The sequence below is a fragment of the Molothrus ater genome, chromosome 2, assembly GCF_012460135.2.
Source record: "Molothrus ater isolate BHLD 08-10-18 breed brown headed cowbird chromosome 2, BPBGC_Mater_1.1, whole genome shotgun sequence".
NCBI classification, from domain to species: domain Eukaryota; kingdom Metazoa; phylum Chordata; class Aves; order Passeriformes; family Icteridae; genus Molothrus; species Molothrus ater.
The window spans coordinates 116,284,566-116,298,998 of record NC_050479.2 but is presented as its reverse complement, the minus strand read 5'-3'; the positions used below and the strand labels follow the sequence as shown (position 1 = coordinate 116,298,998).

Genomic DNA, 14,433 nt, shown 5'->3' with positions numbered 1-14,433 from the left:
GCTTGCTGTATGTGTGTGTGTTACCTTTAGAGTGTGTTTCTGTGGGTCAGCAGGATGAGGCCAGCTGCTGTTCCAGGTGCCACGAGTGCATTCACGTTAGGAACGGTGCTTCAGGAGCTCCTCAGTTCTGGCATGCATTTTGTATTCCTGCACATAGCAGGGTCAAAGCCAGGCCTTTCCAGACACTGGGAGTAGGGAAATCTGGAGTTGAGTCTGGAGTGTGCTGCAGACAGCCTGTTTGTCCTTGAGGAGCCCCATCACTTACACTGTGTGCTGCTCAGTCAGTTACAGAGCAGGGCTGGATCACTGTGTACCCCAGAGCACAGAGTTCTGTGGATCATTGTGTACCCCAGAGCACAGGGCTGGATCATTGTGTACCCCAGAGCACAGAGTTCTGTGGATCACTGTGTACCCCAGAGCACAGGGGTGGATCACTGTGTACCCCAGAGCACAGAGTTCTGTGGATCACTGTGTACCCCAGAGCACAGGGCTGGATCATTGTGTACCCCAGCACAGAGTTCTGTGGATCACTGTGTACCCCCAGCACAGAGTTCTGGGGCACAAAGCCCCCTCAGTGCTGAGCCCTGCTGGCACACACACACACACACTGCAGGGCATTTGGACATTTACTGCAGCTGGGGGGCAGGCTGCAGCAGTGTTTGCTGTGAATCCTGCAGTCCTGGGGGAGGTGGCTGGGATGTCTGCCTGTCTCTGTGCAACTCCTGAGCTCATTCCAGGCGCCCTCCTGGGGCAGGAGGGAGTGAGGCTGTGGCAGGACAGGGTACAGGGGCCTCTTTGACCAGAGAGCAGGAGTGTGCCCATGGAAAGCTCCTGTTCCACACTGGGGACCTCACCTGGCCCCGTGCCTGCTGTGCTTGGCCTGGGAATACTGTTTAGAGATGTCCCTTGAGTTAAATGCATCAAAATCACCCTGGAGTGTGCTGGGGAAATGGGCTGCGGTATCCTGGAGAGAGATGCTGATGTAGAATGCCCAGAGCTGTGTGTCCACCCATTTGGAGCGGGTGTTGGGGTGCTGGGGTGTTTGTGCTGTGTGTGCACCCATTTGGAGTGGGTGTTGGTTTGTGCTGTGTGTGCACCCATTTGCAGTGGGTGCTGGGCTGTTGGTTTGTGCTGTGTGTGCACCCATTTGCAGTGGGTGCTGGGCTGTTGGTTTGTGCTGTGTGTGCACCCATTTGCAGTGGGTGCTGGGCTGTTGGGTGTTGGTTCGTGCTGTGTGTGCACCCATTTGAAGGGTGTTGGGTGCTGGTTTGTGCTGTGTGTGCACCCATTTGCAGTGGGTGCTGGGCTGTTGGGTGTTGGTTCGTGCTGTGTGTGCACCCATTTGAAGGGTGTTGGGTGCTGGTTTGTGCTGTGTGTGCACCCATTTGCAGTGTAGTGCTGGGCTGTTGGTTTGTGCTGTGTGTGCACCCATTTGCAGTGGGTGCTGGGCTGTTGGTTTGTGCTGTGTGTGCACCCATTTGCAGTGGGTGTTGGGTGTTGGTTTGTGCTGTGTGTGCACCCATTTGCAGTGGGTGCTAGGCTGTTGGGTGTTGGTTTGTGCTGTGTGTGCACCCATTTGCAGTGGGTGCTGGGCTGTTGGTTTGTGCTGTGTGTGCACCCATTTGCAGTGGGTGCTGGGCTGTTGGTTTGTGCTGTGTGTGCACCCATTTGCAGTGGGTGCTGGGCTGTTGGCTGTTGGTTTGTGCTGTGTGTGCACCCATTTGCAGTGGGTGTTGGGGTATTGGGGTGTTGGTTTGTGCTGTGTGTGCACCCATTTGCAGTGTAGTGCTGGGCTGTTGGTTTGTGCTGTGTGTGCACCCATTTGCAGTGGGTGCTGGGCTGTTGGTTTGTGCTGTGTGTGCACCCATTTGCAGTGGGTGCTGGGCTGTTGGCTGTTGGTTTGTGCTGTGTGTGCACCCATTTGCAGTGGGTGTTGGGTGTTGGTTTGTGCTCTCTGTGCACCCATTTGCAGTGTAGTGCTGGGCTGTTGGTTCATGCTCTGTGTGACTGAGAGCTGCAGGCTCAGGCTGTGCTTGTTGCAGAGGCCCTGGTGGACATCCTGCTGACAGCTGTGCAGCTCAGCCCCTCTCTGTGTGACAGCAGCCACCTCCCCGTGCTGCTGGGAGCCTACGGGGCCACGCTCAGCACCACAGGTGAGTGCCAGCCTGGCAGGGGCACTTCCTTCTGCAGCTGCTTCTTGTGTCCACGGCTCACTAACTTTGGGTGCCATCTTGGCTTTCAGATCAGAAGATACTGCTGTTGCTTCAGCTCTATGAGAAGAATAATCAAAGTCTTATCAACTCCAGGTGAGCTGAACACCTTACTTTGCTGGGCAGACTACACCCAGGTAGCCTCACTACTGGTACTTTCCAGGGTCTCATTTTTAAATGAAGGAGACAGTGAACAGGGTGCAACCTAAAGATGAATGTTGCTTTTGGACACACTTTTACCACATGCTTCCTATTTTTAATGTAATTCTCTTCTGTTGCCCAGCCTTCTGTGTGTCTGTGGGTTAGGTGAGGGAATGTCTCGTTTCTGGGGTCACTCACTGTCCATAACTGGGACTCCCTATAGGGGTCTTCTCACAGATGGGAGAAACATAAGTCACTCGTGGACTTTCCCCTTTCCTGTGCCCAAGCATCCACAGGAAAGCCTGTTGCCAGCAATTGTGGTTTGGCCTGCCTTCCTCACATGCACCTTGCTGAGGCAGGAGCAGCAATAGCTCCAGCAGTGCAAGAGCGCTGGCTCGGGCACCTGAGGCAGCTCTGGTTCCTGTCCCTTCATGCAGCTGCTGCCATGCTTACCTGCACTTACAGCCTAAATCCATAGGTGCCTCTGAATGGGTACATTCTGACTTGGATGGACAGGGGAGGGCAGAGTGAGTGAGCCACCCTCAGAGTGAATTTGCACAGCTTTGGGATGGATGGAAAAGGTGTTGCCAAGGACACGAGTCACAGTTTCAGGTGCCACAGGGTGCTAGCTACAAGTGAAGACAAAATGTCGCTTCTCTTGCCTGACGTGTTTGCCCTTAACAATGTTTAAGGATCCTGCTGTGGGGTCCAGCTGCTGTGGAGCATCACAAGACTTGCAAGAGCCTGGGGAAGTCCCTGTGGCAGCAGCCGAGCATGGAGGAGATTCTGTGTCTGCTGGATCGAGAGAAGATGATGAGGACGATCCTGTCCTTCCCTCAGCACCGCCGGCTGCTGCCATCACAGGTGCCCTTGGGTCAGCCCGTCCCCGCTTACCCGGCTTTGGAGAGGCAGGAGCGTGGCTGGCGTGCCTGTAATGCACGGCAGGTTGTTTCCATCAGGACAGCCGTCCCAGCTCATAGGGCGGGTTAGTGCTTCAGGAACGCTTGGCAGAGCAATTGCGGGCTCAGGCCGCATCCTGTCAGCAGGGGTGACAGTGCACTGCGAGGGTTGCCGTGGATGGGAGGCCAGGGCTGGACAGCCCAAGGATGCACTGGCGCTCCAGCCTTTCTGGCGGCCTGCTGGATTGCTGTTGATGCTGCTCAGGGGAAACAGTTGTGGATATGCTGTCACAGTGAAAGCCAGGTGTGAACACACGCGCGTCTCACCCTGCGTTGCCTTGTGTTTTACAAGGTGCAGGATCAAGGGGTTTATAGTGGCATGAGGTGGCTGTGGAAGTTTGGAACCCAGCTTGAAGTTGGTGTTGTTCCTTACAAATGCTGGTTTGGATTTGGTTTCAGGGGATACAAGAGTCTCTATACAAAGATGAAACAATGAAGAGCCTTGATGACTTCTATGATCCTTGTTTTCTGCTTCAGCTCTTCAGTGAACTGACCAGACCAGGTAAAGTGAGAGTTTCTCTTTGGTGTTCAGTGTCAGGTTGCTCTGCTGCAGGAGCTGCACCTGGAGCCCTGTTATCCCTGATCCAAGAGCTAATACTGCAGGGAATTTGTGCCTGACTTTGGAGGGAAGAAACAAACCACTGTGAGGGCTGTCACTGAACTGGCTGGAGATCTGGCCTGCTACAGAGCAGGGGAACTTCAGCCAACTCATTCTCCAGCAGACGGATGGGCACGAGGCCAGTGTGTGTGAGGCTGGTGCTCTGAGCTGTCAGCAAGGCTCTTGTGTGACACGGCGTGTGCACATCCCTGCTGTGCTCCATGGACACTCTGTCCCTGCAGAGGGGTCAAAGGGAGACAGGAGGCCTGAGGGGTTTCCCAGACAGCTCTCTCCCCGGGCTGGTCATGGTTAGGCACTGTGTGCTTACAGCTAGGTTTGGTTCCCTCAGCAGGGATGCAGAGGCAGCTGGCAGGCTGGTGGTGTCTGTCAGTGCAGTCACACTCACAGCCCTGTGCTCAGCCAGGCCCCTGTTTGGGTGTGCCTAGCCTGTCCTCAGCCGTGGTTTGAGCTGCCCTGTGGAGCCCTGGCAGCAGGAAAAGAGCTGCCTTTCAGTCCTCTGAGGAGAAAAGGTGCCAGAGCTGTCTGGCATTTTGCAGCGGGAGGGCTCTCAGCCCATCCAGTTACTGCTAGGCCTGTGGGGTGCACAGGAGGAAGGGCATGCACAGCTGGTGACTTTGGGACCCTGGTAGCTGGAGAAGGGACACTCTGGCAGCAGCACTCAGCCCGTGCAGGGAGGGATCTGGGGGTGTCTGTGGCAGCCCCAAGCACTGCAGCTAGCTGGGGGCTGCTGATGTGGGAATTGCTGTGCATCACCTTCCTGTGGAGCTGGAAAGCACTGGCTGCCCTGAATCTGAACCTGGAGAGGAGAAAACAGCCCTCTGAGCTTCTCCACACAGTGAGACTGAGAGCCCGTGTCCCAGGAGGGGCATTTTGAAAGGGCCCAGTGATTTATGAGTCCCCTGGTGCCTGTAAACCACGTCAGCTGCTCTTGGAACTCCCCGTTCTTTATTTATTTGCTCTTTGTGCTGGCTGCACAGTGCCATCAGAATACATAAACATGGACTTCTTGCACACTGCTCAGTGCTTGCTGAGCAAAGACTAACCCTGGGGTTGGGCAGATAACAAGTTCTGTCTATCTTTAGCTCTGATAAGCATCTTATGGAAAGCTTTTCCATCCTGGTTCTCAAGATCCTTTAAATAAGCTGTATGTCAGACATAGAATTAAATTGGGGTGCTTTTCTAATAGGAGCTTGTTATTTTATGTCAGTTTTTGAACACATTCTCCAGGGGCAGTGGGATGGAAAATATTACCACTGCATGTTTTCAGTGAAGGAGAGTTCTCCAAATAAATCCTCCTGTGGCCTGCTGAAGTGAGAGCCTTGGATTTCATCCTGAGGCACTGTGCCCCAGTGGGAATGGTCGGTGCACAGCAGCTCCCCAGGGCTGCAGCCTGAGGAGAGCAGAGAGCTGGCCCTGGGACTAGTGGCAGTGCTGGGGCGAGGTGGAGACCCTGCTTGAGCTGGCAGCAGGGAACTGCCCGGCAGGAAGTGGAGTTTTAGTGTTTCTAGTAGTAGGGAAAAAGATGAGAGAAATAGCCCAGGTGCTGGTACAGGGCCAGAAATAATCTGTGATTATTTAAACATAGTTCCATCCATCCATCCATCCATCCATCCATCCATCCATCCATCCATCCATCCATCCATCCATCCATCCATCCACACATGAACATATATATACATATTTACACACACTAGTTGTGTGGGCAGTGAGAGGGGAGCAGATCAGTGGACCAAATGCAGGTACTTGGCAGTGAGATTGCAGCCCCTTCCTTCTTAAACGGGAATGTTCGTTTCTAGAAACTTCCTCGTGACCTGCAGTGTGAATGACAAGCAAATCCATGAATATTACTGCTAAAGTTATGGTCCATTTGTAGCTGGTGAATGCCCCTGAGGGGCCCTGGTGCTCCATTCCTGGAGGTGAGGAGGGAGGTTCACACCCTGTGACCCTCAGTGAGTGCAAATGGCAGCGAGCACATTCAAAACACACGGAACACGGGCCCTTAGAGGAGGAACTCCAGGTCCTGATGGCAAAAGGCTGTGAAAGCTAAATGCTCCATTGAAGGGAGTGCTTCCTGTTTTCCCTGGGGCTGATTTCTGGTCGTTGCTGGGTTTTGCTTTACCTGGAGGGGCTCAGGGGTACAGCTGGGTTCTTGGCTCAGGGCAGGCCTTGCACCCTGCCTGCTCAGGGACACCTGCTGTGGTTCATGGGCTATTTATGTGTTATTCTCCCATCCTTTCTGTACCAGAGCTTTTTAGTGCTGGTCTTTCAGGCACCCTGTAAAGCTCTGGAGAGATGAATTTTCCCTCTCGCTGTTCTTTGTGCTCAGCTTGCCTGAAACAGTGAGATACAAAGATGTCTTACAGAATTCACCCCAGCTTTGCATGGCCTGGCGGGCAGGATCATCCCTGTCTCAGTAAATGAGAGCAGCCCCATGCATTTCAGCTCAGGTAAAGCATTCCTGCTCAGAGGGAGCTGCTGGAGCCCCTTGTCAGCTGGAGGAGCCTCCGTGCCCCGAGGTCACAGTTTGTGGGGTAGAGCCAGGAATGGGTGCTCAGGGCCGGGGATGTGAAGGGTTAAAGTGCTGTGACACACGCCAGTGCTAACACCGGGCGCTCTCTGCTCCTCTCCCCATGCCCTCAGAGTGTGTGGTGGCCTGTCACAAGTTCGTGGAAGTCAATGCCCTGGGTCTCACCGTGGCTGCCCTGAGCAGCTACGACCCCAGCATGAGAGCGGCAGCGTACTTTGTGCTGGCTTCCTTCCGCTGCCACCTGGACGGGGCTCGCTGTCGGGAGCAGAGCCAGGTGAGCAGGGCCGGGCAGGGCCAGGGTGGGCAGGGCCAGGGGAGCAGAGCCAGGGTGGGCTCACCCTCGGGAGCAGGGCCAGGGTGGGCAGGGCCAGGTGAGCAGGGCCAGGGTGGGCAGAGCCAGGGGAGCAGGGCCAGGGCAGGCAGAGCCAGGGGAGCAGGGCCACTGTGCCAGGTGACACCTGGTACCTCATGGACGTGCCTGTGGGGGAGATGCTGCCTTGCTGATCCACCCACATGCATGTAGGAGACAGCTAAAAGAAGCTTTTTATCCTCTCTGCCATTGTTTCTGCTCTATTGCTTTGGGTTTCCTCCTGTTCTGACCAATGGACAGAGAAAGGGGAAAACCCATTTTAGAAATCCTTGGGAGTTTTGTATGTCGGGATGGCAGTCCTGCTGGAATTGATGTTTGGCCTGTATGGCCCAGGAAGAGTCCCAGAAGCTGGCTGGTGTCTTGGTGCTCCTGTTGGGACCATTTGGGCTGTGCCTCAGGCTCTCTCCCCGGGCTCTTGCAGTTGCTGTATCTCCTGGATGCTGTGCAGAACGGAATCAGGCAGCCCAACCTCAGGCTCACCTTCTCCCTGAGCCTCTACATTGCCCGTGTGGCGCAGCAGATCCTGAGGCCAGGTACTGGAACTTGCTGGGGTCCAGCAGAGCCCTGGGGAGGGCTGATCTCCCCTGCTCTGTGCCCCTGCACTCCTGAGCGAGCTTTAGTTCTGGGGGAGGGAAGGGAGGCTGGGCAGCGTCGAGGGAGCCTCAGAGCAAAGGCCCTGTGCAGTTCTGGGCTGTTCTCCCAGCCTGGAGCACTGCACGCTCGCTGCAGCTTCCAGGGATTGTGGTCCCTGCTTGTGGACTGGGAGCCTTGTCCTCCCCAGTGTCAGCCTTACTAACCAGCTGTGTCTCTTCACAGAGGAGCACATGTACATAAAGGTGAACAGATTCCTTCTGTCACACCAGTATTTGGACCTGAGGAAGGTACCAGGCTTTTTCCAGCTTTTCTACAGTTTTGATTTTGAGGTAAGAGTCCCATTTTGGGTATCCAGTAATTAATTCTTCAGAAATGTATTAAAAACAGCCTTAAAAATACAATGAAACCTGATTCTCCCATAGGTAGTTAATTATTTATTGATTATCTTTCTTATGTTTCATACTGGAATGAAAGATGTCATTTCTGTGGGGTTGTTGTTGCTTTCTCATTACCAGCGCACAGTGAGCTGTGCTGTGTGTGCTCTGTGAGCACAGTACACAGAATATTCTGCCCCAGTAGCTGCAATTCCTCTTTGAGTTTAGATTGGTAATGTTGAGTTCAGCTGAAGCGTTTTAGGAACAGCAGCTTCTCAAATTGCATTTCCACTGCATGTTTGGGCTGCAGGCTGACTGTTCCCTGTTCCCCATGGGTGTTAGTGATTAAATTTGATAGAATGGGAAAGGAGAAGGCCAGAACAAGCTGCCTGGGCTGGCACTCAGAGGGAGCCAGGGTTCTGTGCTCTTAGGAGCAGGTTTGCTTTGGAAATGTCAGAATGTCTGATGCTGGGCTTTCTTTGTGGCTCCCAGTACAAAACAGAGCGGGAGTGGATCCTCAGATTCCTTGGGGAAGGGCTGCGTGACAAGCACTGCTACGAGCTTTATGACTACCAGAGGATTTTCCAGGTCATTCTGTCCTTCTTCCACAGTCCTTTGTGTGACGAGGGCTCCCAGGTAAGAGTGAGAAAAGGAAGCTCCAGAGCCCCCAAAGCACAGAGCTTTGCATGGCTTCGAGGTCCCAAGTAGCAGCAGACTCTGCCTTGGCCCTCTTGAAAATCTGTGCCTTGTTGGTTTTGTGCACGTGTGGAGGGGGCAGTAATTGCCTGTGTCTAAAGCAGTGGCACCCTTATCCCTGGGACTGGGACGGGTTCCTGCCATCAGGGAGCCTCAGGTGGGGGCCGTGGTTTCGCTGCTCCAGTCAGGCCTTTTCCCTTTTTGGGCTCTCTATTCCCCAGCCAGGGCATTTGTTACCTGAACAGGGCTTCAGCAGGAGGGGAACTCACGTGCCAGGAGCTCTCAGGTTTGGGAGCATCCACCCTGAGTCTTTCAGGTATCAGAACCTTGGGCAAAAAGATAAACTTGTCTTGCTACTGAGTGCTTCTGTCAGAGCAGCACCCGTGTGTGAAGCTGTGAAGGGACAATGTCTGTCCTTCCCTGGAGCTGCTGAGAGGAGCTGGTGTTCATTTTACCTTGCAGTGATGAGATAGCAGCCAGCTTGCTAATTTTAAGTTAGATAATTCGATCCTGACTGTGAAAGCACAGTGGCATTTTGTGTTTCAGCGTCGCATTCTGGAGATCCTGCAGAGTGCTGCCCGTGTCACCAGAGCTGCCTACGAGCTGGTGCAGGACCACAGCCTGCTCACCTGGCTCCTGCACAGCCTGGAGAAAAGGTAACCAGGGAGGGCAGGAGACAGGGGAGCCACTGGCCTGCCCACAGCGGAGCAGCCACGGCGCTGAGGGTGCGCCAGGGTGACACACTGGGGGACACACAGGGACACAGGGGCACCAGGGGCTGTGCTGGCAGAAGTTGCTGAACTCGGAGGTGTCCCTTGTGCTTTTGAGAACAAAAGCAAGCTGCACTCAGGCTGTGCCAGGAGGGATGATGGTGGGGGCCTTTGTGATTTGGAAATCACTTCCTGCAAAGCTGGAACAGCAAAGTGGCACCTTGTGCTGTGTCTTTGCCTTCTGAATTTCAAGCAGCTCAGTTCACCTCCTGTCACAGGACCTGCTGCACAGGAGGTGGCACAGTGATGGATCTGAGCTGTCTAGAACATTCCTCCTCCCCTTGCCCCTCCCTGACAGGAACATCTCTGGTGCAGGCACAGAGTGCCCTGGCAGGCTCGGGCAATGCACCAAAAGTGCACTAGAACATGGTGCCCTGGAGGTGATGGACCAGCTGCTGGTGAGGATCCGCCTTCCAATGTGGTTTTCTTGGTTTCTTTATCTTTTTTTTGTTCGGTTTTGTTTTTCAGGTTTCTGGAGAACAAGGTGATACATAAAATTATTTCCTTAGTCCACACTCTGTGGCTAACAAATTTAGGAGACAAGAGACAAAACAAGAATCCATCCCAGGAGAGCAGGAAACTTCTTCCTATCCAGCTTGTAAATGAATTTCTGACTGTTTTGGTCGCGTTAATCAAACATATTCGGTGAGTGCTTTGTTTTGGTTTTTGGTTTACTTGGTCTGCATTTCATCCTCTGCCCAGTTTGAACTTCATTAAGGCCAGGAGGATTTCTGTATCTCTGCTGGATGGATGGCGTTTTTCACCTTCAGTTTGTGTGCTGAGTATGAGTTTGGATGAGGTTTCTTTGACAGGAGGAGTTAGGTGTTTGATAGGGGGGAATAATGTAAAATGTGCTGCACAGTTGCTGTCCATTCCTTCGTCCTTAATCCCTGGCCATTCTGACAGCAGGGATTGGGAGCTGTGCTGGTGAATGAGCAGCCATGGCTCCTGTGTTCTCTCCTGCCAGGGCTGGCACACACCTGGCTGAGCTGTACAGCACCCTCAGCTCCATGCTGGTGAATGAGCAGCCATGGCTCCTGTGTTCTCTCCTGCCAGGGCTGACACACACCTGGCTGAGCTGTACAGCACCCTCAGCTCCGTGCTGGTGAATGAGCAGCCATGGCTCCTGTGTTCTCTCCTGCCAGGGCTGGCACACACCTGGCTGAGCTGTACAGCACCCTCAGCTCCATGCTGGTGAATGAGCAGCCATGGCTCCTGTGTTCTCTCCTGCCAGGGCTGGCACACACCTGGCTGAGCTGTACAGCACCCTCAGCTCCGTGCTGGTGAATGAGCAGCCATGGCTCCTGTGTTCTCTCCTGCCAGGGCTGACACAGACGTGGCTGAGCTGTACAGCACCCTCAGCTCCGTGCTGGTGAATGAGCAGCCATGGCTCCTGTGTTCTCTCCTGCCAGGGCTGACACAGACCTGGCTGAGCTGCTGGGCACCCTCAGCTCCGTGCTGGTGAATGAGCAGCCATGGCTCCTGTGTTCTCTCCTGCCAGGGCTGGCACACACCTGGCTGAGCTGCTGGGCACCCTCAGCTCCGTGCTGGTGAATGAGCAGCCATGGCTCCTGTGTTCTCTCCTGCCAGGGCTGGCACACACCTGGCTGAGCTGCTGGGCACCCTCAGCTCCGTGCTGGTGAATGAGCAGCCATGGCTCCTGTGTTCTCTCCTGCCAGGGCTGGCACACACCTGGCTGAGCTGCTGGGCACCCTCAGCTCCGTGCTGGTGAATGAGCAGCCATGGCTCCTGTGTTCTCTCCTGCCAGGGCTGGCACACACCTGGCTGAGCTGCTGGGCACCCTCAGCTCCGTGCTGGTGAATGAGCAGCCATGGCTCCTGTGTTCTCTCCTGCCAGGGCTGGCACACACCTGGCTGAGCTGCTGGGCACCCTCAGCTCCGTGCTGGTGAATGAGCAGCCATGGCTCCTGTGTTCTCTCCTGCCAGGGCTGGCACACACCTGGCCGAGCTGGCTGAGCTGCTGGGCACCCTCAGCTCCGTGCTGGTGAATGAGCAGCCATGGCTCTTGTGTTCTCTCCTGCCAGGGCTGACACAGACGTGGCCAAGCTGGCTGAGCTGCTGGGCACCCTCAGCTCCGTGCTGGAATACCGTGCTGCCGTTGTGGAGGCTTTTGGGGCCATGAGGCGATTCACGGTCAACGCCAGCGTCCTCTCCAGCAGGGAGCTGCTGCTGCTGCTGCACAGGTGGAGCCTCGTCAGCACAGACCTGCGGCTGCAGCAGGACCTGCAGGCCCTGGCCCAGAAGTACCAACACCAAGAGCTGCTCAGTAAGTGCTGGAATACCTCAAGGAAGGTTTGTTTTGTTGTGGCTGCTACAGAGCAGCAGCTCAAGTGAGGCAGACTTCTCTGAAGTAGTGCTAATGCCTTCTGTCAGACCGAGGTGCCTTGAGGGAGGAGGAAAGGACGTGGAAAGGCATTTTTCAGGTCTTCCTTGTGGTGATTTAGGACCTTGACACAATTTGGAAGCTTTGGAGAAATGAAGGGAAAGAGCTTTAAAATGAAACTTAGTGGCAAATCAGGCTTTGAAAAAGGGTATTCTTTAATGAAATCTTAAGAGAAAAAGCAGTGCTTGGAGGCTTTGTGCTCAAAGGTGTGAATCATTCTGAGCGTGGATGGGGATCTGAAAGCAATGTGGAAGTAAAAACAATAAATAAATAGAGCGAGCGAAAGGTAATAGTCGGTGTCTCTTGTTGTCACCAGTGCTGAAGAAAGGAAAAAAAGCCAGGACTTGTGTGACTTCTTGTTCTCTCTGTGAACAAAAAGTGCAGGGAACTTGGGAGTGGGAGGTCTTAAAACAACGTTGGTTGGTTTCCTGCAGCAGCAGCTGCAGTTGGTGCACATTAAAGGTCCTGTAGGTTTGTTTAAATGTTCTGTATCAATTGAGAAAGAATCATGTATTTAAGGGGTTCTGTAAATCTTTAGCTCTTCTACACTTTTTTCACCCCTTGAGACTCCTCAGAAAGGCCTGAGGAGGGTTTTTGGAGCGAGGCCTGTAACTTATTCCATGTGTGGGTTGTGTTGCTCCAGGCTGGGCCATCCAGTTTGGAACAGGCTCCAGCCTGGAGTCCCCGGGAGCTCCTGGAGGCCCTGTGAACAGCACGGGCTCCCTGAGGCTGCTGGACAAGGCTGGCTCTTGCCATTGTAGTGACTGAACCAACACAGGAGAGCACCCCCCTTGCACCTGTTGGTACCAGGGAAATCCTGTGGAGTGCCTGATGTCTGTTTTGGTGGTTGTCTTCTTACAGAAAACATCAAAGACACGAACGGACCTCAAGCCTCACGTGCTGTGTATCGTCCCACTCGGAAAAGGAGCGAGGTGGGAGAAGATGACACTGCTGCAGACACGGGCGTGTCTGAGCTGGAGAAATGCAGAGGGCACCTGAATTCCATCCTTGCCCACTGGGACCCTGCTGTGCCAGCACCGCCCTCCACGCGGGGAGGGGACGCCCTCAGAGCCGGCGAGGCTGGGGCCGCCTGTGCCTCCATTCTCATTGTCACCAGGCTGCTGCTGAGGTCCCTGGCTGGGCGGAGCCCCCTCGGGGAGCAGGACGTGGCCCCCGTGCTCGGGTGGCTGCAGAGCCGTGTCCTGCCACACCCGGAGGCCGTGCAGGAGGTGCTCAGGGACGGGACGCTGAGGAACAGCCTCTTCCAGCTCTACAGCCGGCTGTGCCAGGCCAGCGGCTCCTCCGCCGGGCTCTGCAGGCAGCTCGGGGGGCTCAGCTCCATCATGCTGCAGCTCCTGGAGCAGCAGGGCCCGCCCTGCCCCTTCCACGGGCTGCTGCGATCTCTGTGCCCAGCGGCGGAGGAGGACGCACCCGAGACAGGTGACTTGTCCTGCTCTTACCGCTCCTGTCAGGAGGAGGGGTGGGAAAAGAGAAACCAGGAGACTCCAGGGCTGGTGTAATCCATGCCATCAGCTCTGCCGGACCCAGCCAGGCCCGGGGCTGCCCCAAGCAGGAGCTGTGTCCGGTGGGATGGGGCAGCACAGAGCGGGGTCACACTGCGAGGGTTTCTGACACTGCAACACTCCCACTCCCTCTGAGAGACTTCCTTTAAAGGACTAAAATGGAACAAAAGCTGTAAAAGAAATATGATTCCAAGAGGGAAAATAGTCGGCAAAGAAACCCAAGTCCCCGTGGGCCTGGATGCTGATCCCTGCTGGTGTCAGTGAGAGATCTGCCAGGTCAGATTTCAAACGGCTTTATTGAACAGGAAACTGCTTTGTTCCTTCCTGAGGGCTGGGAGTGTGTCTCTGTGTCTTTGCATGGGCAGAGGCACTCCAGATTTTCCAGCTAGGAGAAGAGCTGGGGAACTCTTTTACAACACAGCCCTGGAGGTACCGAACCGAGCAGCTTGGCTTGGGAATACCCTGGGGAAACAGAAGAATGTCTGCTCTGATTTCTCTCTCCCCTTTCTTCCACAGCTGTTTCTGTGTTCCTGACTTCCATTTACATTGGGGACATGTGGCTGGGAGCACAGCAGCCCGATATGTTACTCACCCATGCCAGACTGGTCTGCACTAGTGCGGAGCATGAATTCCAGGATGACCTGCACACTCGGATACAAGGGGAAGAAACTCTGATGTCTCTTTGCAAAAAAATTTGGCTCCATCAGGGCAATACTTCAGGGGACTGACATAGATCTTCAACGTTCTTCTGTGCTCCGTCCTCGTCACCGTGAGCCCTGCAAGCCTCCTGAGCTGTTCTCATCCAGACCTGCCTTGTTTGGGCACAAAAATCAGTATTTTATTACTGTGTGCAAGCTCAGGGGGAAGAGTTTATTCAACTTCTCTCAGAGGGACATTAAAGGTCCAGTTTCCCTTTCCTTGAACGGTTTCAGAGACAGTGCTGCTTGTGTAATTTTTATTACAGGGATTTTTATCTTTTTGAAAAACCAGACAGAGACGGTTTGTGCACGTGTGTGCCCTTGGTATCCATCGTCTCTCTAATGCAGGACGGGAAAAAAAGGCTGCAGAGCCTCCCACAATGGGGTGTGAGCACGAAGAACGAGGAGACAGAGGCAGACTGGACTCGGGAATCAGGACGGTCTGCTTGGGTTTAAAAAGCTTGAATGGCTTGTAAAGACATTTATATCAGATGTGGTTTAGTTTTATTACCCTTTTTTAAAATTAAAAATAAAAACAACGAAACAAAA

General features: G+C 54.2%; 1 protein-coding gene across 1 annotated transcript in view; it reads left to right on the top strand.

The window, feature by feature from the left end:
• URB1 (URB1 ribosome biogenesis homolog) overlaps positions 1-14,433 on the top strand; it is a 43,813-nt gene extending 29,380 nt beyond the window's left edge. Inside the window, exons 27-39 of the mRNA XM_036404241.1 lie at positions 2,043-2,153; positions 2,243-2,306; positions 3,044-3,215; positions 3,710-3,812; positions 6,570-6,730; positions 7,248-7,359; positions 7,643-7,749; positions 8,287-8,430; positions 9,037-9,146; positions 9,729-9,905; positions 11,305-11,546; positions 12,525-13,103; positions 13,703-14,433. Of these exons, the coding sequence (XP_036260134.1) occupies positions 2,043-2,153; positions 2,243-2,306; positions 3,044-3,215; positions 3,710-3,812; positions 6,570-6,730; positions 7,248-7,359; positions 7,643-7,749; positions 8,287-8,430; positions 9,037-9,146; positions 9,729-9,905; positions 11,305-11,546; positions 12,525-13,103; positions 13,703-13,914 (2,294 nt within the window). The 3' untranslated portion in view covers positions 13,915-14,433. The remainder of the gene's footprint in view (positions 1-2,042; positions 2,154-2,242; positions 2,307-3,043; positions 3,216-3,709; positions 3,813-6,569; positions 6,731-7,247; positions 7,360-7,642; positions 7,750-8,286; positions 8,431-9,036; positions 9,147-9,728; positions 9,906-11,304; positions 11,547-12,524; positions 13,104-13,702) is intronic.